We start from the raw sequence: 25,136 nt of genomic DNA on the forward strand, positions 1-25,136 counted from the left end.
CATGTCCTAACCCATCCCACCAGGAGCAGAGGGAGAGTCCTGCCACAAGCCCTGCAGCCAGACGCCAGCCTTGACAATGCCATCCTGTTGATGTGGCACCTGAAAACAGGGATCTGTGACCCCTCAGGGACTGATGGCAGTGTGCTCTGTTCCTCTGCCATCTGGCTTTCCCCAGACACTGTTTCCTGGGCAGATTGGGCATCGGCTCAGCTTCCCTGGGTCGGGATCATAGAATCATAGAATCTCAGAAAGGTTAGGGTAGGAAGGGACATTAAAGATCATCTAGATACAACCCCCTTTGTGGGCAGCGACACCTCCCACTAGATCATGTTGCTTAGAGCCCCATCCAACCTGGCCTTGAACACTGCCAGGGGCGGAGCTTCCACAGCCTCCCTGGGCAACCTGTTCCAGTGCCTCACCACTCTAACAGTAAAGAATTTACCACTAATATCCAATAAATCTCCCCTCGTCAAGTTTTTAACCATTGTCCCTTGTCCTCTCACTACATGCCAGTGCAAAGGGTCCTGCCCCAGCTTTCTTGTAGGCCCCTTCAGGTATTGGAAAGCCGCTGTAAGGTCACCTCAGAGCCTCTTCTTCTCCAGGCTGAACAACCCCACCTTCCTCAGCCTGTCTTTATAGGGCAGGTGCTCCAGTCCTCTGATCATTTTTGTCACCTTCCTCTGGACTCACTCAAGGCACTCTATGTCCTTCTTACATTGAGGGCTCCAGAACTGGACATAGTATTCCAGGTGGGATCTCACAAGAGCAGAGTAGAGGGGGAGAATCGCCTCCCTCAACCAGCTGGCCAAACTTCTATTTGCTCTTTTCACTGATGGCTCCTGTCATCTTGTAGGGAACCACCAAAAGTGGAAAGCTGCTGTGTTGGGTCCTACACAACTGGTTGCAGAGGCAGCTGAAGGAAAAGGTGAATTGAGTCAGTTTGCAGAGGTCAAAGCCATCCAGCTGGCTTTGGACACTGCTGAGTGAGAGGGGTGGCAAAGACTATTTCCAGCTGGACCAGCTTATGAGGAGGGCTCCTTGGATTTGGGCTGGGGTCTGAGACATGATAGGGGTTACAGGCACCCCATACTCACCCCTTGGGTGCCAGGAGTTGGCAGCAGGGATGGAGATTGAGCAGGGGACCCATGGGGTGGGTCCAAGGGCTGGGATCTGGACAGGGGGGGCACACTTGGGTGGAGGGGGGAGGAGGAGAGTGGGCATGTTGATGGGAGAGCATGGGGATATGGGGGGGTGCCCATGCATTATGGAAATAAACACGCACCTTGGTCAGCAGAGGGCTGAAAGGAGAGGGGACCATGTGATGGCCCTCAGCATGATCTGCTCCAGAACTTCCCCAGCACAGAGGTCAGGCCGATAGGCCTGCAAGTCCCTGGATCCTCCTTATGGCTCTTCTTGTAGCTGGGGTCACATTGACCAGTCTCCAGTCTACTGGCACCTCCCTAGTCAGCCAGAACTGCTGGAAAGTGATGGAAAGGAGCTTGGGGAGCACTTCTGCCAGCTCCCTCAGACCCCTCGGCTGGATCCCATCCGGCCCCATGGACCTGTGGACATCCAAGTGGTGCAGCAGGTCACTGCCTGTCCCCTCTTGGATGATGAGGTTTCAAACTGCTCTGTGTCCCTGTCTGCCAGTTCAGGGGCCTGTGCACCCAGCAAGGAACTGGTCCTACCGCTAAAGACTGAGGCAAAGGTGCTGTTGATACCTCAGCCTTCTCCTCACCCCTCATCACTGTGTTTCCTGCTGCATCTGAAAAAGGGTGGACATTCTTCCTAGTCCTCTTTTTGCTGCTCATGTATCTGTAGAAGCATTTCTTGTGATCGTGGACAGCTGCATGAAACAGAGCATTACCCAAACTCTGACTTCAAACAGTTCACTGCTTGTAGGGTGTAAATCTCTCATCTGGGCCTACTGCTAGTGAGTGTGAAAGCCTTTTGTGTGAGCTGGTCTGGAGTTTTAGGGAAGAAATACAAGGGTCCTTGAAGAAGAAAGAAGCCGTTCAGCTGAGACTAGGGATGCCTCCTGTAACCAGTTCTGCTGCAGAGTCAGCCGAGAGAAATGGGAGAAGAGACAGAACTCGGCCAAAGGTTCCTGTGAGGAAGACTCAAGGATGAAGTAAACAACCCCCTGGTCAGAGGGGTGTGCCCACACAATATGGAAAGAAACAGGCAAGGGAAAATGGGGAGGATGGGGACAGGAGGGGAACGGGGAGCTGGTATTTCTGCAAGGGGATACTGGGATGTCCAGGGGGAAGGATGGATCTCCAAGGGCTCCAGGACATGAGGGGAAGAGGGCCGGGGCCATGTCCAGGAGGGGATGATGGGCAAACGAGCTGCTCATGGGAGATGGGGGTGAGGCTGGTTCAGCGGGGGGGGCAGAGGAGCAGGTCTGTGTGCCAGGGCAGTGCAAGGGACATGGGTGCAACAAGAGCTGAACAGTGTCTGCAAGAGGGGACTGTGGATCCAGGACCTTCAGAAATCATACAGGGCCATCTCCAACTTCTCGGGGCCATCCACAGCCTCTCTGGGCCATCCTCAGCCTCTCTGCACAAGCTGCTCCAGTATCTCACTATCCTTCCACACGAGCTGATGTCATGCTGGGCAATAATAAAGTGGGATCAAAGAAGGGGTTGGGGAATGTGTCCCAAGGCAGGTGTCACTCTCCAACTGGCTGGGCAGCTGGGTGGGAGCTGTGATTCTCCCTCTGTGCTCAGCACTGGTGAGCTTGCCTTGAGTCCTGGGTGCAATTCTGCACCCCTCACTTCAAGGAAGATCCTGAGGTGCTGGAGCAGGTCCAGAGGAGAGCAACAGGGCTGGTGAAGGGACAGGAAGGAAAGTCTTACAGACAGAGGCTGAGGGAGCTGGGCTTGTTTAGCCTGGAGGAGACTCAGGGGGGACCTTCTTACTCTACTACCTGAAGGGAGGTTGTGGTCAGGTGGGGTCTGGGCTCTTCTCCCAGGAAACCAGTGACAGGACTAGAGGGCCTGGCCTGAAGCTGCTCCAGGGGAGGTTTAGGTTGGACATTAGGAAGCACAGCCACTCAGACTCATTCATCTCCCAGTGGCTCCCAATATCCCCCCAGTGCCCCTCAGTCATTCCAGTGCCTCCAGTTCCCTTGTACCCACCGCCCCAGCCCCTTCCAGTGCCTCCCAGAACTCTCCCAGTTTCTCCCCAGTGTTCCCAGTACCCCTCTGTGGAGCCCCTCGACCTGACAAACCCCCAATTTGGGGAGGGGGGTGGGGCCTGGGGGGGGGCACCGCCCCTCCCCCATCACACCTTATGGGGCTTCCCCCAGATCCGCTCCCCTGGGGCCCAGAGGTGCAACACACAAACCCTCCCCCCCACCCCAACAGCCACTCATTTTTGGTTCCCCCAACTTTGCGCCACAATTTCAGTCCCCCCCTTTCAGTTCCTCCCTAATTAAGTTCCTCTCCATTAAGTGCCCCAACTTCGTCCCCTTCCCCCATTTGGTTCCCCCCGACTTGTGTCCCCCTCCTCCTTCAGTTCTTCCTCAATTCAGTTCCCCCCTCTTTCATTCTCCCCCTAATTTAATTCCCCAACATAGTTCTCCCCCTAATTTTGGTTCCTCCCCAATTTAATTCTCTGTAACTTTGGTTCCCTTCCCCTATAGTCCCTCCCATCCTTTGTTTCCCCCCTCCATTTAATTCCTCCCCCATTAGTTCCCTCCTCCACTTTGGTTTCCCCCTTCAGTTGCCCCCCCCCAACTTTGTTCCCTCCTCCTTTAATTCCCTCCCCAATTCAGCCCCCCCCACTTTGCTCCCCTCCCCTATCAGTCGTGTCCCCCCCCAGATTTCACTCCCCGCCTCACTTCCCCCACAGAATCACAGAATGATGGAAGGGACCTCTAGAGATCGAGTCCAGCCCCACCGCCAGAGCAGGACCACCACAGAATCTAGGGCAGATCACACAGAAATGCATCCAGATGGGTCTTGAAAGTCTCCATAGAAGAAGACTCCACAACCTCTCTGGGCAGCTTGTCCCAGGGCTCCCTCACCCTAACAGGAAAGATATGTTTCCTCATGTCATCCAGAGGGACCTGGAGAGGCTGAAGAGGTGGGCCAGGGTTATAGACAAGGAAAAGAGAGACAATCATAAGATCAGAGATGGATAAATGGGGCAGAGTAGAACATCTACATATGCAAGCAGCAAGAGTTGTACAGCACAACACTAGAAGTAACACACACGAAAACTGAAATAGCCAGAAAAAAAGAAGATGCAGTGGAAGAAGCCACAGGCTGAGACTTGAGCTTTCCAAGTACCAAAGGGAAAGGATCTTGTACAGCTTTTGAGCACAGCTTTTTGCACCCTGGGGCAAGAACAGAAGCACCACAGCACTTGAGACATGAGACCTGGCAGCTCCCTAACGGCCAAGGTAGGAAATTGGCAGGTTTAACCATCCTAAAGCCAGAGGAGGTCTCTTGAAGAACACAAGAGTAACAAATATTAGAAAACATGCCAGAAAATCCTTAGCAAGTTCACAGAAATGGTGCTGATACAAAACCAACCATCACTTCCTTCAATAATTCCCAAGAACAGCAGCAACAGAGCTGTCTGACCAACCCCAGGAAGGCAGCAATGAGGCTCAAGAGACACGAGCGTTACCAGAGATGAACATTCATCATGCACTCTGCCCTTACATGGAAGTTGGCAGTAGAATGCCCAGGTGTTTAAAGTGTGGAGATGACAATGTGGGGGCAGCAGCCTGTGGAGAGAAGCAAATGCACCTCAGAGGCACAGGGCAGAGCTGGGCTCTTCAATACCGAAGAAGATGCAGCAGCACAAAGCTGATCAATCAGCTCATCTCAAAGGCAGGTGAAACACAGATGGGCTCCTTGCATCTTTCAACACGGAGCAAGAAAGAACACCACAGCTCAGTAACACCACAGAGCAGAACTCACTCATGGACAAGGCAGCCAGGAACTGAACAGGCTGTGGAGAATTAACACCTTCATCAGCACCAAACCCAGCCTTTTTTCCACTGGTCACCATCAGCCCAAGTGGGTGACTGTGGCAGCTGTGACAGCTGCTGCAGCACAGGAAACAGAATCTGAGTGTGTTCACCTGCCAGTCTGGCCACTTCTTTCAGGTCACACCCAAGGACTTAAAATTACAGCATCACAGGATCACAGAATGGTGGGGGTTGGAAGGGCCCTCTGGAGATAGAGTCCAAGCACCTGCTAGAGCAGGACCACCTAAAGAAGTCACACAGGAACATATCCAGAAGGGTCTTGGAAGTCTCCAGAGAAGGAGACTCTACAACCTCTCTGGGCAGCCTGTTCCAGGGCTCAGTCACCCTCACAATGCAGAAGTTCTTCCTCATGTTGAGGTGGAACTTCTGTGCTCCAGTTTTAATCCATTGTCCTTCATCCTATCACACAGCACGACTGAAAAAAGACTGGCCCCTTCTTCTTGACACCCACCCTGCAGATACTTAGAGCTATTAAAAAGATCCCTTGTCAGTCTTGAGATGGGGACACAGGGACATGGGGGGGACATGGGGACAATATGGGGGTGACATGGGGACAGAGGGGTGTGTGGGGGGGTCAGGGAGGCAAGGGATGGGGGGGGACGGGGGTGACATGGGGACAGGGGTGCTGTGTTGCATGTGTCCCCTTGTTTGTGGGAAGAGACACAGGGGACCCCCCATGACCCCATGTGTTTTAGGGGGGGACATGGGAGGACATGATGGGACATGGGGACAACATGGAGGGACATGAGGGGTAAGCCCCCTACTCGTGGAGCTGCAACTGGGGCCAAAGCTGCCCCAAACTGCCCAGAACTGCCCCAAACCGCCCTCCCCCCCCCCCATCCCTTCTGCAGCTCCCTCCAGAAGGGGACCCCTGTCCCCCCCCCAGCTCCCCCTGTCATAGAATCATAGAATCATTTAAGGTTGGAGGGGACCTCAGAGATCATCAAGTTCCAACCCCCCTGCCATGAGCAGGGAACCCTCCCACCAGACCAGGTTGCACAAAACCTTGTCCAATCTGGTCTTAAAAAAACCTCCAGGGATGGGGCATCAACAACCTCCCTGGGCAACCCATCCCAGTTCCTCACCACCCTTAAAGTGAAGAATTTCTTCCTAATATCTAATCTAAATCTCCCCTCTCTCAGTTTAAAACCATCACCCCTTGTCCTGTCACTATCTTCTCTGATGAAAAGCCCCTCCCCAGCTTTCCTGGAGCGCCTTCAGGCACTGGAAGGTGCTTTAAGGTCTCCCTGGAGCCTTCTCTTCTCTAGGCTGAACAGCCCCAATTCTCTCAGCCTGTCTTCACATCAGAGCTGCTCCAGGCCTTTGATCATCTTGGTGGCCCTTCTCTGGACCCTCTCCAACAGGTCTATATCTTTCTTGCGCTGAGGGCACCACAACTGTACACAGTGTTCCAGGTGGGGTCTCACTAGAGCAGAGTTGAGGGGCAGAATCACCTCCCTGGCCCTGCTGGCCACACTTCTTTGGATGCAGCCCAGGTTGCAGTTTGCTCTCTTGGCTCCAGGACACACTGGGGGCTCATGTCCAGCTTCTCATCTCCTCCCACTCCCAAGTCCTTCTCCTCAGGGCTGCTCTCCAGCCATTCTCTTCCCAGCCTGTATTTGTGCCTGGGGTTGTGCCGACCCAGGGTTGTGCTGTCCTTGTCCTCCCCCGTCCCCCCCACTTTCCCCCCGTCCATGTCCCCCATCCCCCCTCTCCCCTCCTGCAGGTCGCTCCAGAAGGGGTCCCCGCGTTCCCCCTCTCCCCTCCCGCAGCCCCCCCGGTCGGCACCCGCGGCGCTCTCTGCGCCGCCTCCAGTAGCTCATCCAGCAGCTCGTGGCCGATGAGGTCAAGTCGCGAGAATCGGTCGCAGGGGCAGAGGCTGAGCTGGGGACAGGTGTCGGCCTGGGGGTCCCCGCAGTCGGGGAGCCGAGGTGGGGGGTCGCACCTTGGTCTGCACTTCCCGCTTGCGGGCAGGGAGGAGGAAGATCTTGACAGAAGGGGCCGGGGGGGCCCGTGTCCGGCCGGGGGGGGGGCAAGTCACGACCCCCAGAACTGGTCGCTGTTGGGGACCGTGGGCGCAGCGCAGGGACAGCGACAGGGACCGCAGGGGGAAGGAGGCGGGTGGTCCCGGCACCCCCCCGGTGCTGGCCCCCCCCCCCCCCCCCGCTGCCTGTACCCCCCCGTACAGCTCGGGCTGCAGTTGGCTCACGTTGGGGGGGCTCAGCTGCTCCACGCGATCCTCGGAGGGGCGAGGAGGTGCTGGGGGAAGAAATATAGGGAGGTTGAGGGGGGCCGTGGGAATAGCCCTCCTGGGTGGGATGAGGCACTTCTGCACCAACCCCCCATGCGCAAGGAGGTGTGTGCGTGTGCCCAACGCACAAGAGGACGTGGGGGTGGGGCTGGAGGGGACACAGGGTGTGTGTGGGGGGCACTTTTACACCAACCGCCCCTCCCATGCACAAGTGTTTGGTGTCCCCTGTGTTCCCCCCTAAAAGACATGGGGACATGGGGGTGACGTGGGGAATAACGACCTTAAAACCAGTAAGGTTATAAAGAAGGTATGTTTATTCAGCGCCGGGTGCACGGGGGATCGCTCTCCACAAACGTGCACACCCTGGAGCTGTTGGCAAGCTCATTATATACCACAAAGTAATACATATTCATCCCTGCTGTTGCATATACATTCGGTGTCCGAGGATAGGGAGGGGTTATTACAATTAGTTCCGGGAAATTATTATCACAGTTGCCACCCCGGACTCCTCCTTGCTGCATCTGCGCAGTGTCTCCTGGGGGTCGCGGGCGGGGGTCTTTGGGATGAAGGCCGTATGTCTTCATCGCTGTGCACTTTTCACCTCTGGCATTCCTTTTTTTCCAATCTGGTTGATCTGCCGAGGTCTGCACGACCTTTCTGCTTTCGCAGCAAGCTCCTGTTCAAACATCCCCTCACACAATGCCCTCATTTACATTCCAAGCCTTATCTAAGCTAAACAATGCCATCTTGTTTACTCCTTATGTGCTAGTCCCTTTTATCAGGGGGCCCCCTGTGCCCCCTCCCACACACAAGGGGACATGTGCGAAACAGCACCCCTGTCCCCCCGTCACCCCCATACTGCGTCACTCCAGTCGGTCTCGTAGTGGGGGGCCCAGGAGGTGTCCGGAGTCTGGCGCCCTTCTTTTGTACAGTTAATTCCTGGGACACACCAGGTGGCCACCCAGTCACTGTCCCACCTGTGCAGAGCGGTCGGGATCTCTCCTGCCCCCCCTTGGTCCAGTTATCCCTACAGACCTCCAGTCTGTTCTGCCAAGCTGTGTTTGACATGGAGCACTGTGCTGGAGAGCAGAGCTGGAGAGGTGAGAGGCAGAGCTGGGGTGAAATCCTGGTGATTGGTGAGGAAGAAGGGGAAGAAGGTGCCCAAACATAAGTTTCCTTGCAACCCGTGGCGAGATGGCAGCTGTGCCCCTTCACTCATGGAGGAACGTGGTGGGACATTCCCTGGGGACACCAGGAGGGGTGAACTTGGCCGGTGGCCTCGGATGATGCAGCTGCGGGAGCCCCCGGGCCAGGGGAGGTGCCTGTTCCCGAAGCCCCCGTGACTCTGGGCAGCGCTGGAGCAGCTCGCCACGATCCCGGCAGAGCCCATTATTCGGACTGTGCTGTGGTGGAGCTAAAATGGACTGTCGTAAGATAACTGAGACACTCCCCTTTAATCAGGTTTTCTGACACCAGCCCAATCACAACCATGGGATTCCTGCCCTTCCAGCGACACAAACAGAGCAATGACGACCGGAGCGATCACGTGGGCTCGCTCCAAACCGGAGCGGACGCGGACGTGCCGGGCGGTGCGGGCGGAGCCCCTCGCGGTGCGGGCGGAGCCCCTCGCGGTGCGGGCGGAGCCCCTCGCGGTGCGGGCGGAGCCGCTGACGCCGCGCGCCGAAACCAAAGCCTGGGTACCGTGATATATTTAAATAGTTGACACGGTTTATTTTAAATAAAATACACGAGAAAATATGCTCAGAATAGAGGGTTTAAAACGAGAGAGGAATTGAGAACGCAACTGTGGGAACGCGTGGGTTGTCCTGGCACGGTCCCGGCGGAGCTGGTACCCGAGCAGGAGAAGCGAAGGAGCTGAGGAGTCAGTGTCCGACGCACCCTCAGTGAGGCCTGACGCTGTGCGCGCTTGGAAGAGCCCCGCGTTTCTTCCCCCGGGGACAGAATCCCACAGAAAGCAAGTGTGAGACCGGAAAGGAGCCGCCGCCCGAGGCCCGGCGACCGAGGAGATCCCCGGGCGGCGGCGGCGGGTGGTGACGCGCGTCAGACGGGCAGGCGGCAGCGGCGGGTGCGGGAGGTGCGGGGAAGCGGGCGGGAGGTGCGGGGAAGTGGGTGGGAGGTGCGGGGAGGTGCGGGAGGTGTGGGGAAGCAGGCAGGCAAGCAGCAACTTGTGATGGTAGATGCTTGTAGGGGATGTTCCTGCAGTGAACAGGAGGACGTGAACACCAGAGAACTGCTGCTGTCTCTGCTGGGTTTATGGCACAGAAGGTTCCTGGTCCCCTCGTAAGATTTTACAGCAAAGCTCTTTATTCAGAGATCATCAAAGAGCATCGTCTTGTGGGGAAGGCAGGAGAGAGGCACTTCTAGGGGATCAAATTGACCTTCTGCTGGCCGGTGCCATTACGTTTTCTTGGGGACAGGAGCACTTCCTGCTGAAGGCAGAGCTGAAAACTGTTTTATCAGCAAACGGGATCCCAGCGTGGCAGGGGCTGGAGATCATCTAGTCCAACAGCTCTGACAGAGTAGGTTCTCCCAGAGAAACAGGAGGGTCCCAGGTGGAACAGGATCGGGTCCAGGTGGGCTTTGAATATCTCCAGAGGAGACTCCACAACCTCACCAGTCTGTCTCAGGGCTGTCACCCTCACAGGAAAGTTCTTCCTCATGTTCAGGTGGAGCTTCCTGTGTTCCAGTTTGTGCCTGTTGCCCATCATCCTGCTGGTGCCTCTTGCTCAGGCACCATGGAGAGGAGCCTGGCCCAATTCTCCTGACACACCCCTGGAGATATTGATAAGCACTCATAAGATCCCCCCTCAGTCTTTTCTCCAGGCTGAGCAGCCCCATGTTTCTCCTAAGAGAGATGCTCTAGTCCCCTCCTCATCCTCGTAGCCCTCTGCCAGGCTCTCTCCAGTAGCTCCTAATCTGTCTTGTACTGGGGAGCCCAGAACTGGCTACAGTATTCCAGATGTGGCCTCACCAGAGGAGAGTAGAGGGGTGGAAAACCTCCCTCGACCTGCTGGACACACGTCTTCATGCACCCCAGGAAGCCATTGGCCACCTTGGCCACCAGGGCACATAACTGGCTCATGGATAACTTGGTGTTCATTAGGACTCCTAAGGTCTTTCTCCACAGAGCTGCTCTCCAGCAGGTCAGCCCCCAGCCTGTGATGATTCAGGGGGTTGTTCCTTCTCAGGTGCAGGACCCCACACTTCCCCACATTGCACCTCATGAGGTTCTTCTATGCCCAAGTCTCCAGCCTGTCCAGGTCACCCTGGATGGCAGCACAGCCCTCTGGGGTTTCACCACCCCTCCCAGTTTGGTGTCACCAGTGAACCTGCTGAGAGGACACTGTCCCTTCATCCAGGTCACTGATGAAGATGTTGACAGGACAGGACCCAGCACTGACACCGAGGGACACCACTGGCTACAGGCCTCTGGCTGGGTCCCATGCTACAGCTCAGAGCTCTGCCACCAGCCAGTCTTCAGCCCACCTCCCTGTCCACTCCAGAGTCTAGAAGCAAACCAGTAATTCCTGGCACTACAGGTGCCAGGGAAACCACCCCAGTGTGTGGTGCCAGGCAAGATGAGGTTCTGTTTCCTCAGCTGTAGTGTCATCTTCAACCCTGCAGACTTTCTCCTCCTGACAAAAGCTTCACCCCATGCAAATGAAACCTTGGATGGCTTTTGGAGGTGAACACAAACTTCTCCCAGGTGGTTCCATTTCACTGGAAGAAGGCACTGGAACTGGTTGCCCAGAGAGGTTGTGGCTGCCCCATCCCTGGAGATGTTCAAGGCCAGATTGGATGACGTTTGTGCAACTTGGTCTGGTGGGAGGTGTCCCTGCTTATAGCAGGGAGGTTGGAACCTGATGATCTTCAAGGCCAGATTGGATGAGGTTTGTGTAACTTGGTCTGGTGGGAGGTGTCCCTGCTTATAGCAGGGAGGTTGGAACCTGATGATCTTCAAGGCCCCTTCCAGCCTTCACCATCCTGCGATTTTCTGACTCTGAGTCCTTTATGCAAATGTGTTTTGATGGTAGGTCATGGGGTGTGCTTCAAAAGAGAATGGAAGAAGTCCTGCATGAGCCCTGGATGCACATCATGCCACACACTTGGGTACTTAATTCTTCCACTTCACGTTTGATGTCACTTTTCATGGAATCAGACTGGTTTGGGTGGGAAGGAACCTTAAAACTCATTCAGTCCCAACCCCCCTCCATGAGGGGCTCCCACCAGCCCAGGTTGCTCCAAGCCCCATCCAACCTGCCCTTCAACACTTCCAGGGATGGGGCAGCCACAGCTTCCCTGGGCAACCTGGGCCAGGGTCTCACCACCCTCACAGTGAGGAATTTCCTTCTAATGTCCAACCTCAATCTCTTCTCTTCCAGTTTTCATCCATTCCCCCTTGTCCTATCACTGCCCTCTCTGGTGAAAAGTCCCTCCCCAGCTTTCCTGGGCTGGGGAAGGTGCTCTAAGGTTTCCCCAGACCCTTCTCCAGGCTGAACACCCTCAACTTTCTCATCTCAGCCTATCTCCAGAGCAGAGCTGCTCCATCTCCGTGGCCTCCTCTGGTCTTTCCAGGAGCTCCATGTCCTTCTTATGTTGGGGGCTCCAAAACTGGACACAGCTTGTCTGCAGGTGTCTGCAGGACACCTCCTGTCCCACCACAGGGCTCCTAATCTTCACAAGCCTAGAGAAGCAGGAAGGAGCCCCAGTTACAGACTCACAGGGAGGCTCCTGCCAAGGCTGTCAGAAAAGCCTCGGCCCCACCATCTGGTTCCAATGCTTGTTGGGAAAAGACCTGTGGGATCATCCAGCCCAATTTTGAACCTCACTCTGACCATGATGAGGAAGTGCCAGTGTGGGATCCTGGGGTCTCAGTAGGTTGTGGGGAGGGAAGGACTAGGGGGCTTCAGGGAGGAATAAGGGGGAAATTGAGAGATCAAAAGGTTCTGTCATAAGGGAGAACTTGCTGGTTGGTTGGGCCATGCCCTGGTCTGTCCTGCCTGCCCATGGGGCCCCTTCAGCAGCGCCCGGAGCCAGCCCAGGGGTGTTGGGGGGGATTGGTCTGTGGGGAATGGAGGGAGGGAAATGGATGGGGAGAGGGGCTAGGGGCCCCCGGGGGCGCTGGGTCCAGCCTGACACCCCAGACAGGCCAGAGGCAAGTGCCCAGGGTTGGGCACGATGAAGTCACTACTGCCCAGTGACAAAACCAGGGGTCATTGTGCTGCTGTGACGTCGTGGGCCCCTCCCTGGGCTACAGCCCTACCATCATTGTGACGTTACTTGTGCTGGGACTTGACAGCTGGTGACCTCACAGTTGCTGACACCAGCTGGGCTATGACAGCATCACCCGCCCCACATTGCTACAACATCACAGCCTCCAGCCCCACAGATATGGGATGATCTCCTGGCTTAGCAGATGGCACTCGAGGCAGGCCCAGTGTCGTTGTGACATCCCAGCGTCCCACAAACAGCACTGCTGCCACCTGCTGCCTTTATTGGGCCGATTCCAGAGATTCCAGCTGCTCTGGACATCAGGGAAGGAGGGCAGCAGGGCACCAGGGTCCTCAGAGCGCAGGGCCCGGGGGGGTGGCATTGTCCAGGGCCGGGGCCAGTCCCAGCAGCCCCCGAGCAGTGGCGAAGAGGTTGAGGGGGGCGGCGCCGTCAGTGATGAGGGTGGATTGGAGCCCCAGGCCCTGCAGCAGCTTCACCTGCGGGGACCGGGGCTCAGACAGGGCGAGCCCCGCCCCTCACAAGCCCCGCCCCCTCGCCAATCCCAGCCCCCACGACGAGCCCCTCCCCGCCCACCAAGCTCCGCCCCACGCCAGGGCCCCGCCCCCGCCGCCCAGAGGTGCCGTGGCCACCGCAGCCCCACCCAGCCCTGCCACGCCCCCAGCCGCGGCTCCACCCCCTCACAGGCGGCCACGCCTCCCGAGAGCCACCCCAGCCCGCACCTGCAGCTCGGGCCCGGCTCGGGCGATGTCCCGGATGGTCTCGGGCCCCAGGGCGGCCGCCACTTCCCGCACCCGCGAGGCCTCCACGTCCGCCAGCGCCTGCGCTCGCGCCGCCTCCGCCTCCGCCCGCGCCCGCTGCGCCCGCACCTCCTGCGCCTGCACCCGCTCCAGCCGCGCCAGCTCCGCCTCCTGGGGGCGGGGGCAGCCTTAGGACACGCCCCCGCCCATAGCTCCGCCCCCTGAGGGCGGGGACAGCCCTCGGGCACGCCCCCAAGCCCCGCCCCGCACCGTCTCTATGGCGATGGCCTCGGCCTTCAGCTTGGCCTGCAGGATGGCCGCCTCCCCCTCGATGCGCGCAGCCTCGGCCCGGGCCTGCGCCTCCGCCCGCGCGGCCCCCGCGCTCTCCACGGCTGCGCTGCAGGGGAGAAACAGAGTCACGACCCTGGCCAGCCCGGGTGCCTCCGAGTGCACGCGGGGAAGATGGCCTACCTGAGGGCCTCCAGCTCCAGCAGCTCCCTGCGCGTCCGCTCAGCCTCCGCCTGGTCCAGCAGCCGCTGCCGCTCCAGGCGTCCCCTGGCCTCCTGTGCCAGCCGCTCCGCCTCGTGCCTGGGGACAGGGGGACGTTGTGGGGGTATGTGGACACCAGGGACGTGGGGCACGTAGTGACATGGGGCAGCAATCAGGCATTTTGAGGATATGGGTGATGTAGGGGGCATGGGGAGAGTGGGGGACACGGTGTGGGGGACTAGGTAGGACGCAGGGGACATGGAGGGACATGGGGGTATGGCAGCATGGAGCTTTTGGGGAGACATAAGGAAACACTGGAGGGCATGGGGGACATGGAGAGACATTTGGGGACATGGAGATCCAGAAGGGCCTCCTGGGTGTTAGTGCTGATCTCACCCTCTAGCTGCAAGGGACATGGGGGACACAGGACGAAGCTGGTGGCATGTGAAGTGACCTGGCAGCAGCCTCCTGGGAGTTGGTGGCGATCTCAATGGCCAGCTGGACGCTGCGCTGCAGCGCGTCGCGGGTGCGCTGGTCCACGGGCTCCACACTCTGGATGTCGACACTGGTGACCACCAGCCCGTTGGGGGCGAAGCGGAGCTGCTCCCACAGCCGCCCGCCCTCGTCGAAGCCAAAGACAGCCGAGCAGATGAGACGGTTGGAGTTCTGGGGACAGCAGGGACACATGAGACACTCGGGGATAACGGCATCACCTGGAGACACCAGGAGTGGTGCTGGGGACACCAGAGAAGAGGGATCTCAGGGAACACGTGGGTTAAAGGCCAGCACGGATAAGCTGACGAAAAGTTCTTGGGACATCAGGGACCCGAGGCAACACGGAGAGAGACCCAAAGTGACCCAGGGCACCAGCGAGGGATGTGGAGGCAGTGGTGGCTGGACAGAGGGGATGCAGTGGGTAGAGGGACACCAAGGAGACCTTGTGAAAGTCATCAAAGGTGACAGCGGCCACGGCGCCGCGCACGCGGGAAGCCAGGGCCTTGCAGGCGTCACCCACGAAGTCCGGGACGCTGAAGAGACGCCCCAGGGCCTGGGGGTCCTCAGGGACCTCGAAATGCCTGGAGAAGGGGTAAGGGGGGGCTGCCCTCATGGCTGCCGGCCATGGCCGAGCCACCCCCCTGGCTCCTCCTCAGGACCAAGCCCCACCCTCTGGCTCTAAGCCCCGCCCCCTTGTCTAGCCCCGCCCATGTATCCCGACTCCACCCCCGCCCCACCCCCCACCTATCACTCAGGCCCCGCCTGCTCAGGCCCCGCCCCGAGGCCCCGCCCACCAGTTGTAGGCCAGCTGCAGCTGCAGCCGCGCGTGATCTGCAGTCTCGATGGTGACGATGTCGGCGCAGAAGTCGGGGCCCAGGCGCAAGCAGAGGCTGCGGCGGGCGTGGGGGCGCTTGGGGCGCCCAGCTGAGAGGGACAGGACTGTCAGCTGCTCCCCAGGGCCCAGCATCACCAGCTCGGGGCCCAGCACCACCCTGTGACAGGCAGACAGCATGTCAGGGGAAAGGGTGACAGCCCAAAGGGCCAAAACATGCCCAGAAGCCACCACACGCTGCTCCCAGCACTGTCACCTGCCCCCTTGGGGCCCGGAGCCACCCTGCTGGGACAAGGACATGCTGTGACATGTGGGTGCCCAACACCACCTTGGGACCTACCAAGGACACCATTCACATGCCAAGGATGATGGTCACAATGCAAGGACACACCAAGGACAAGTCACAGAATCACAGAGTGGGAGGGTCATAGTATGGCTAAGTGGGGAAGGAACCTGGGAACCTCTGGGAACCTGGTCTAGTGGTAGGGGTCCCTGCTCATACCTGGGAGGTTGGAACTAGATAAACTTTAAGGTCCCTTCCAACCTTAATAATTCTATGATTCTATGATCTTGTCCAACCTCATGCTTCAGCTGGGCCACCCAGAGCTGGCTGCCCATCACTGTGTCTAGTTGGGTTCTGAGTACCTCCATGGATGGAGACTCCACCACAACCCTGGGCAACCTGTGCCAGTGCTCGGTCACCCTCACAGTGAGAGTGTGTTCCCTGATGTCCAGAGGGAACCTCCTGTGCTCCAGTTTGTGCCTCTGCTCCTCTCCCTGGACACCTCCACTCTCTCTGCAGGTCCCTTCAGGTATCTGGAAACCTTAAGGAGGTCCCTCTGAGCCTTCTCTTCTCCAGGCTCAACAGTCCCAGCTCTCTCAGCCCCTCCTCAGGTGTAAGGTGCTCCAGTGCCTCCATCATCTTCATGGCCCTTCATTGGCTTCTCCATGTCTCTTGTCCTGGGGAGCCCAGCACTGCAGGTGGGGCCTCCCCAGTGCTGAACAGAGGGAAGGGTCACCTTCCCAACCTGCTGGCAACGCTTCCCATTGGCCTTCTCTGCAACAGGAGCACACTGCTGGCTCATGGTCAACCTGGTGTCCTTCAGGACCCCAAGGTCCTTTTCTGCATGTGCTGGTGCCTGGGGCTGCTCCTCCCCAGGAGCAGGAGGATCAGCTCCCCTTGCTGATCTTCCTGAGGTTCCTGTCCACCTGTTTCTCCAGCCTGTCCAAGTCCTTTGGGGTGGCAGCAACACTCCGGCCTCTCAGCCACCCCTCTCAGTTAGGTGTCATCTCCAGACTTGCTGGGAGGCCACTGCCCCATTGTCTGGCCACTGGACCAGCTTTCAGTCCACCTCTCCACTCATCCAGCCAGAGTTTATCAGCTTCTCCATAAGGATCTTGAGGGACACAGTATCAAAGAACTTCAAGGTCAGGTAGACAACAGCCACTGCTCTCCCCTCATCTGCAAACCCAGCCATTTCACTGTAGAGTGGTTGGTCAAGCATGACTTCCCCTTGCTGGAGCCATGCTGACTACTTGTCCCTATTGCCTGGAAATGGCTTCCAGATTAGCTGCTCCACCACCTTCCCAGGGATCCAGGTGAGGCTGAGTGTCCTGTCCGGGGTCCTCCTTCTTGCCTTTCTGGAAGGTGGGAGTGACCTTTCCAGGCTTTCGACACTTTTCCCAGTTGCCATGATCCACCAAAGGTCATGGAGAGGCCACTCATCAGCCAAGTGCTCAGCCCCTTCAGCCCCAGCAGGGCTCATGGATCTACACATTTGCTCAAGTATTTTTTACCTTCAACCTCCTCCACCAAGTGGTGTCTTCTGTGCTCGAGACCAGCCCTCTGGAGTTCACGAGCCCCGAGAGTGACTCACAGACTGAAGCCAAGGAGATGCTGTGACACAAGAGTTCTTGCATTGTCACTTGCTCCCTGGGGCCCTACGTGACCAACTCTATACCCAGCACCGCTCTGTGATGTGCCACAAACACAGGAAGGGCAGGACTCACATGCCAAGGAGACACCACTTCTCACACAGTCACCTGCACCCTGATGTTCAGCACCCTCCTCTGTGCCCTCCATCTCCATATCCTCCTCCCATGTACACCACACAGTATGTCCAGCATCCTGGCTTGTATCAGCACTGGTGTGTCCAGCAGGACCAGGGCATGGATCGTCCTCCTGTGTTGGGCACTGGGGACACCTTGAATCCTGGGGCCAGTTCTGGGCCCCTCAAAACAAGGACATGGAGGGGCTGGAGCATGTCCAGGGAAGGGAAATGGAGCTGGGGAGGGGGCTGGAGCACAAGGAGAAGGGGCTGGAGAACTTGTGAGGAGCAGCTGAGGGACCTGGGGGTGTTGAGCTGGAGAGGAGGCTGAGGGGAGACCTTCTGGCTCTGCAGCTGCCTGAGAGGAGGTTGGAGCCAGGGGGGGTCAGGCTCTGCTCCCCAGGAACAAGTGATGGGACAAGAGGAACTGGCCTCAAGTTGCCCAGGGGATGCTGAGATTGGATCTTGGGAACATCTTCATGGAAAGGGTTGTCTGGCCCTGGCCCAGGCTGCCCAGGGCAGGGGGGGGAGTCTCCATCCCTGCAGGTATCTAAGAGCCGTGTAGATGGTGCTGAGGGACATAGCTCAGTGGTGGCCTTGGTAGAGTTGGGTTAGAGGTTGGACTCGATGATGTCCAAGGCCTTTCATAACCCAAAGGGTTCTGGGACCTCCCTGGCCCTCCATCCCCTGCCCCCATGCTCACCGTGCCCGTCGCTCCCGGTAGTCGTAGACCTGCACAGCTGCATTGTGGGGCACCTGGTAGGTGACGGCGCGGGTGCGGTCGCGCTGGGGGGGCCCAACGTGGGGGCTGGAGGAGCCCTGGAGCCCCGCGTCCACCCTGTGGGGGTCCCCACGGGCCTCAGCCAGCAGAGCCTCCACCCCGGGGGGTAGCTCCTTCTCCCACAGCTCCTCTGACTCCGTCAGCATGTAGGTCTGGCCAGTCACCACCCGTACCTGCAGGCAGAGCCACCTCAGGGGGCTGCCAGGAACTGGGAGGAACTGGGAGCACTGGGGTGGGGAGTTGCAGGCACTGGGAGCAGCGATAGGGGGGACTGGGATGAGGTGGAGGGGTATTGGGGAACTGGGAGGGGGTTTGGAGGCACTGGGAGCAGGAATAGGGGGTACTGGGAGCAGGGATAGGGGATACTGCAAGCAGGGACAGGGGGGACTGAGAGGACTGGGACGAGATGGAGGCATACTGGGGCACTAGAAGGGAGTTTGAAGGCACTGGAAGGGATTTTGCAGGCACTGGGAGCAGGGATAGGGGGTACTGGGGGCACTGGGATGAGGTGGAGAGGTATTGGGGCACTGGGATGGAGGTTGGAGACACTGGGAGCAAGGATAGGGGGGACTGGGAGCACTGCGATGAGATACATGGGATACTGGGAGTACTGGGAGGCTGGGGGGGACACAGGGCTGGGGTAAATGGTTAGTGGGAGTACTGGGATGGGGCTGGGGGCACTGGGGATGTGTGGGAGGTTACATAGGCTATAGAGGGGCTATGGGGGGGCATGGGGCCTATGTGGGGGCTTTAGGGGCTATGGAAGGGGCTTTGAGGAGGTTCTAGGGGCTATGGGGGGGCTATAGAGGGGCTATGGGGAACTTTGTGGAGCTGTGGGAGTCTATAGGGGATATAGGGGGGATACTGGAGGGCCACAGGGGCTATAGGGAGCTGGGGGGGCTCTCAGGGCTGTGGGGGGGCTGTGGGGGTCACCTTGCCGGTGCGGATGTCCCGCACGTAGATGCCCTCGTTGTCCCCCAGGGCCACCGCCCGGCGCCGCTCCAGGACCCTCACCTCGGCGGGGGGCACGTACTCCAGGGGTCCCCGGGCCAGCCAGCGGTCCCCTGCCCGCCGTGTCACCTCTGTCCCCTTCTGGGATTGGGGGGGGGATGGCGTCAGACAGTGGCCTGGGGGTGCAGGGACCTCCCCCCTGCCACCCCCTGGATGGGGACATGGCCAGTCCCTCTGTGGCCCTGATGACGTGGGGACAGGGACCCCTGCCCATTGTTCCCCAGCCTAGGGACACTGCAAAGGGGACTTCTGCCAACCCCCCCCGGCCTTGGGACACAGGGATGAGGACAGGAGTCCCCACCATGTGTCCCCTGGGACCTCCCTAGAGTCCCTCATGAACCCCAACTGTTCTCAGGTGCCCCAGCTGTCTCCCAGGCTGCTCAACCCCTCCTGGTTTCCCCCCACCCCAAGTTGTCTCCTTTGTCCCCCAACCCACTCCTGGTTGCCCCAGTCATCCCAGGCTCCCTGGATACCCCTGCCCAGTTTCTCCCAGATGTTCCCAGGAAATCCTGGAACTCCAGGTGTCCCCCTGGGCCACCTCATCAGTGTCCTTGATGGTCTGGAGGGCCTGGAGCAGCAGCCCCTCATCCTCAGAGAGCACGTAGACATCCTCGATGCCAGCCTGGAGGCGCTCACCTGGCTGCAGGAAGAAGGACTTCTCCCCCTGGAGACACGGGGACATGTCATGAGCAGGGCAGGAAGGTGGCAGGGTGGTGAGGACATGGGGCAGGGGCATGGGGACATGGTGGCACACAGGGCAGGGATACATGGGGGATGTCTTAGGGTCCCTGTGGGCCACTTTCAAGATCTTCAGGGGTGTCTACAGGTATGGCAGGGCCAACTTCAGGTTCCTGGTGGCTTCCTGCAGGTTCTTATGGAAGCTAAAGGTCTTAGGGTACCTTAGGACCACCTTTGTGACCTTTGGGGATGCACTTGGGCACCTCAGGGCCACCTGTGGTCCTCAGGTCCCCTCAGGGACCCTTGGGGACAACTCAAGGGTATGTGAGGATCCCTCAAGGACACCTTATGGACCTTCAGGGACACGTCAAGGGTATACTGTGTCCCTTGGGGCCACCTTGGAGACTTTTGGGGTCTCCTCCACATATACAAAGTTCCCTTCGAGCCAGCCAGGTGTCCCTTGGGGCCGTCCTTGGGTTCTGAGAGCCACACTTGGGTCTCTTGGGGCACCCAATCGAGGTGCATCATGTAAGTTTTGGGGGTCCCTTGAGGACCACCTTTGGTGCACCTACATGCAAGCTAAGGTTAGGTCCCTTGGGGCCACCTGCAGGTCCCCAGGGGCTACCCTGCCCACCTTGATGACGCGCTGCTGGCCCAGCTGGGGCTGCCCGTTGGGCCCCACGGGGTCGAGGACGACGCAATACTGCCGGGGGCCCAGCGTGGTCACCGTCACCTCAGCCACCACCTCCTCAAAGACCTCAGGGATGTAGGCCTCACTCTGCGCCTGCGTCACCAGCCACTCCTCGCCCGTGCGCCGCACCCGGCCCTGCTCGTCCTCAAAGGTCCTCGTGGCCCGGAGGTGCAGGGCCTTCTACAGGGTGGGGGACACACACAGGGGAATGTGGGGGACTAGTGGGACACCCATGGGTGCAGGTGCCACAGGAAGACAGTGGCTTGGAGATCCCCAAGTCCCCTGGAGGCTTGGGTCCTCATCACCCACAGGGGCAAAGGGTTGAGGCCATGGAGAGGATCAGGGGGGAGATGGGACCCGTCACCCTTCCCTGGAGGGTTCCTGTCACCCATGGGTGCAGGGTAATAGGGACACAGGACCCCCAAACCCAACCCAGAGGGGTCTACCCACCCTGGGCACCCAGGAGGAGAGGGTGAGGATGGACAAGTACCTTGTCGGTGAGGATGTAGGCGTCCACCACATCCACCACCTCCTCGTAGACCCCAGGCAGGTAGGCGCCCACCTGCTTCACCAGCCACTCCTCCCCTGGGAGCAGGGGCAGGGGTGACATTGAGGTGCTCAGGGAGGGAAGGGGATGGGGAGCCCGAGGGGTGCTGGGGTGGGAGGGGGCTGAGGAGTAGGCAGCAAAGGGGGGGCCACAGGGGTGTTGAGGGCCCTGAAGGTCCTAAACATCCTAAGGGTGCTGAGGGCAAGGGGTCCTACAGGTGGGGTGGCAGCCCTGAGGATGCTGGGGGTCCTAAAGGCGGGATGGGAAGAACCGGAGGGGTCTGGGTTGGGGGCCCTAGGGGAATTTGGGGTTCTGAGAGTCCTGTGGGTGCTGGGGGATAAGACGGGGGATCCCAGGGGTGCTGCAGGGGGGAAGGAGGGGTTATGGGGGCTGGGAGTGCTGGGGGTCCCAGAGGTGCTGTGGGGTGCGAGAGGAGTGTTGTGGAGGAGGGGTATGGGAGTGATGGGGCTTCCAGGGTCACTAAGGGATGGTAGAGGAATCCTGGGAATGCTGTGGAGTAGGGAAGGGGTGCTGGGGACTCCTGGAGGCCCCCAGGGGTTCCTGTCAGATGACACAAAGCTCCCAAGGGTGCTGGAGGGTAAGGGGACATGGGGTGGATACAGGGTGTCCCAGGGATGCATCCAGAGGGGGTCCCATGAGGGCCACCAGTGGCACGGGTGACATGGTGCCAGGTGACCCCAGGGAGAATGGGGGTGATATGGTGCCAGCTGATCCCAGGAGGGTGGTCTCTGTCCCCAGGAGCCCAGGGGTTGTCCCCAGGTGGTACCTGTCACCCGGCGGGTGCCTGAACGGTCCAGACACTCCTTGCGCGCGCGCAGCCGGATCGCCTGGTTGTGCCCAATGACCGTGGCCTGAAGGGTCTCTGCCACCTCCACCTCCTTGCGGGGGATGTAGGTGCCTGTGGAGATGGGGGGAGGGCCTCTGTCAGCTCAAGGGGCCCACCCAGGGTATCCCAGAAGGGGTGACCCCCCCCCCAGCTCACCAGGACCCTCGAAGAGCCACTCATCTCCCGCCACGAACTTGTTCCCGTCCCGGTCCTGGAAGTCGAGCAGGGCCCGCAGGCGCAGGGCTGTGTCCGCCAGCACCGCCCGCAGGGGCGTGACACCCTGGGGACAGAGGGGACAGCAGGGCTGGGACAGCGGTGGCACCGCCCAGGTGGGAAGGGGTTGGGGAGGACACCTGGGGACAATGGTGAGTGACACAGGGGGGATGAGGGGGACACTTGAGGACAATGGTGGGTGACATGGGGGGATGGGGATGGGGCACTTGGGGACAGTGGTGGGTGACATGGGGGGTAGGGATGAGGTGAGGGTACTTGGGGCAATGGTGGGTGACACAGGGGGGTCACTGTAGGGGCTAAGGGGCATGGTTGGGGTCCATGGGGGTATAGGAGGTCATGGGGGGGCTAGAGGATGTTCTTGGGGGGCTATAAGAGTGCATGTGGGGCCTACAGAAGGCCCTGGGGAGATACAGGAGGTCCTGGGGGGGCTATAGGAGGCAGTGTGGGGGGGTGCTGTGGTGGCCACAGGAGCTGCCCAGGCCTCAGGAACCGCGGGAGATGGCAGAGCTGCTGGGGCTCGGGGGGGGACATGGGAGGCTAAGGCAGGTGACGGGGGCGGGGGCTATGGAACCTTGGGGGCCAGAGGAGCCACAGGGGGAGCCCTGGGGGTACCTGCTGGATCTCCTCGCCAGGGTAGAGTGGGAAGGGCTCCTGGGCCAGGCGTATGTCCAGGTCGCCGTGGCGCAGCCGGGCCTGGCCAGACCCGTCCAGCAGCGCCGCCCCCCCCGGGCCCCGCTCCACCGGGTTCAGCACCAGGCAGTAGTGCCGGGGAGGCACCAGCACCATGGCCCGGGGGGCAAACACCACCCTGCAGGGACACAAGGGAACCCTCTGCTGCCCTCAGCTCTACAGAGCCCCCCAGGGGGATCTACAGAGCCCACTGACCCCCCTCAGAATCATCCCAGAATGACTGAGGCTGGATAAGATCTGAGATAATCGAGTCCAGCCCGTGACCTGACACCCCCACATCTCCAGACCATGGCACTAAGTGCCACCTCCAGCCTTTCCTGGAGCACCTGCAGGGACGGTGCCTCCACCACTTCCCTGGGCAGTCCATTCCAATGTCTGATCATCCTTTCCATGAGGAAGTGCTTCCTAATGTCCAACCTAAACCTACCCTGGAGCAGCTTCAGCCCAGGCCCTCTTGTCCTGTCACTGGTTTCCTGGGAGAAGAGCCCAGACCCCACCTGACCACAACCTCCCTTCAGGTAGTAGAGTAAGAAGGTCCCCCCTGAGTCTCCTCCAGGCTAAACAAGCCCAGGTCCCTCAGCCTCTCCCTGTCCCTTCACCAGCCCTGTTGCTCTCCTCTGGACCTGCTCCAGCACCTCAGGATCTTCCTTGAAGTGAGTGGCCCAGAATTGCATCCAGGACTCGACGTGGGACCACAAAAGCCCTAGGAAGCCCTACAGAACCTCCAGGGCCCTGTAGAAGCCTCAAGCTCACCAGCCCTACAGAGCCCCACAGCCATAGGAGTGTTCACCTACTGCCCCATGGGATCCCCATCACCCCATAGGGCCCCTGCAGCCCTACAGAGCCCCCCCACATCCCCAGGGCCCTATAGGACTCAAATGCTCCCCAGGGCCCATGGAGCCCCATAGTCCTCAAGAGGCTCCTAGTACCCACTAGGGCCCTGATGAGCACCCAGAGCTCCTCCAGATCCTCTCAAGTGGCCCCACAGGATCCCTCAAACACCTCCTCCAGCTCCACAGAGAGCTCCCCCTCTTCATCCAGGTTGCCCAAGAGCCACACAAACCCACCCCTGCCCCATAGCCCCACACTGGGCAGTCCTTCCAGGCACAGAGGTGGGACCCATCATCCTGGAGATCCCCTCCTGCCCCACAGAACCCACCTCTCATGATCCTGTCGGATGTAGGTGTGGGGCCCGACCTCCACGCGGGTGACATTGCTGTTGAGGTCCAGCACATGGACATAGTGGTAGGGGGGGATGCGGATCACGGGATCCTCCATGGGGCAGGTGGCTTCACCGTGGGGCAGGAGACCTTCCTGGGGTGGAGATGAGATTGCTGTGGGGCAGAAGAGATTGCTGTGTGGCAGAAGAGATGATTGCTGTGGGGCAGATGATTAACATGGGGTGGATCCGCTCATTGCACAGGGTGGGGCAGACGGAAGACCTGGTCACGGAGCTCCTGGTGAGGTGGAAGCCCTTGTCATGGGGTGGAAAAAACTTGCCATGGGGGCACACATGGGGGGACTGTATGGGCAGCTCATGGTGAGTGGGGGGAGATAGGCAGAAGGGTCCCCCCATGGGGGAGTCTAAGTGGGGTGGGAGCCCTTGGCACCAGATGGGGAAGGTGCAGGACAGGCACTGGGAGGTGAGTGGGGTTGCTGGGGGGATGGAGGAGCTGCACACAGGGTGGGACAGAGCCCAAGGGGCAGGGAGTCCCTCCAGGGGTGGGGAAGGGCTGCTGTGGGGCAGGCAGGGCTGCTGTGGGGCAGGCAGGGTTGCTGTGGGGCAGGGAGATTTGCTGTGGGGCAGGCAGGTTTGCTGTGGGGCAGGCAGGGTTGCTGTGGGGCAGGCAGGGCTGCTGTGGGGCAGGCAGGGTTGCTGTGGGGCAGGCAGGGCTGCTATGGGGCAGGCAGGGCTCCTATGGGGCAGGCAGGGTTGCTGTGGGGCAGGCAGGGTTGCTGTGGGGCAGGCAGGGTTGCCATAGGACTGGGGAGGGGGGGAGACCTCACCGTGGGGCCGGAGAGCTCCGCGTGGGGCAGGACAGCTCGGCCTGTGGGTCGGGAGCTCCCGGAAGAGCCTTCGCCGGCCCAGCCCCGCGGACAAGGCCCGGCCCAGCCCCGGGGCCTCCCCCGCCGCCCCGGGCGGGACCTGCCGCTCCCAGGCTGCATTTCCCTCTCCCGGAGCTCGGCTCCCCCCTCCCCCCGCCGGGCCGAGGTGTTTCCCAGCAGCGCCGGGAGAAGCGGGCGCGGCCTCCGGGGCAGCGGGGGCGGCCCCGGGCCCCGTTGTTCGGCAGCGGCCGCGGGCCGGGGGTGCGGGGTGCGGTGACAGGCCCTGGGAAGCGGGACACAAACCACCCCCCCGGGCATGGATCCACAAATGAGTCAGCCCCTGTCACCCCATGTCACCTGCAGGCACCACCAGCCTGCAGCTCCGCAGCAGCAGCCGGGGGGGCCACCCCCCATCGCCCCTCACCCCGGTTTCCCTCTGCTGTGCCAGGGATCCCTGCGGACCCGCCCTCGGGCCGCCTCTGCCGGGGGACACGGGAGGGG

General features: G+C 60.0%; 1 protein-coding gene across 6 annotated transcripts; it reads right to left on the reverse strand.

The window, feature by feature from the left end:
* Nucleotides 1–8,966: 8,966 nt before the first annotated feature.
* MVP (major vault protein) lies at nucleotides 8,967–24,700 on the reverse strand. 6 transcript variants are annotated; one of them, XM_051641563.1, is made up of 17 exons: nucleotides 24,597–24,700; nucleotides 23,749–23,923; nucleotides 22,512–22,707; nucleotides 21,822–21,945; nucleotides 21,606–21,737; nucleotides 20,762–20,856; nucleotides 20,215–20,451; nucleotides 19,441–19,566; nucleotides 18,825–18,983; nucleotides 17,814–18,064; nucleotides 15,025–15,222; nucleotides 14,673–14,811; nucleotides 14,190–14,401; nucleotides 13,718–13,834; nucleotides 13,517–13,643; nucleotides 13,229–13,417; nucleotides 8,967–10,049 (listed from the first exon to the last, which is right to left on the reverse strand). In XM_051641563.1, the coding sequence occupies exons 2-17, from the start codon at nucleotides 23,865–23,867 to the stop codon at nucleotides 9,888–9,890; spliced, it is 2,583 nt and encodes an 860-aa protein (XP_051497523.1). In that variant the 5' UTR covers nucleotides 23,868–23,923; nucleotides 24,597–24,700; the 3' UTR covers nucleotides 8,967–9,887. The 6 variants fall into 6 exon arrangements, with proteins under 6 accessions (XP_051497523.1, XP_051497518.1, XP_051497519.1 ...); XM_051641558.1 differs by having other exon boundaries at nucleotides 23,749–23,903; nucleotides 24,597–24,668; XM_051641564.1 differs by lacking the exon at nucleotides 8,967–10,049 and adding an exon at nucleotides 12,752–12,985.
* Nucleotides 24,701–25,136: the final 436 nt, after the last annotated feature.

This window comes from Apus apus, chromosome 29, assembly GCF_020740795.1.
Source record: "Apus apus isolate bApuApu2 chromosome 29, bApuApu2.pri.cur, whole genome shotgun sequence".
Taxonomy (NCBI): Eukaryota; Metazoa; Chordata; class Aves; order Apodiformes; family Apodidae; genus Apus; species Apus apus.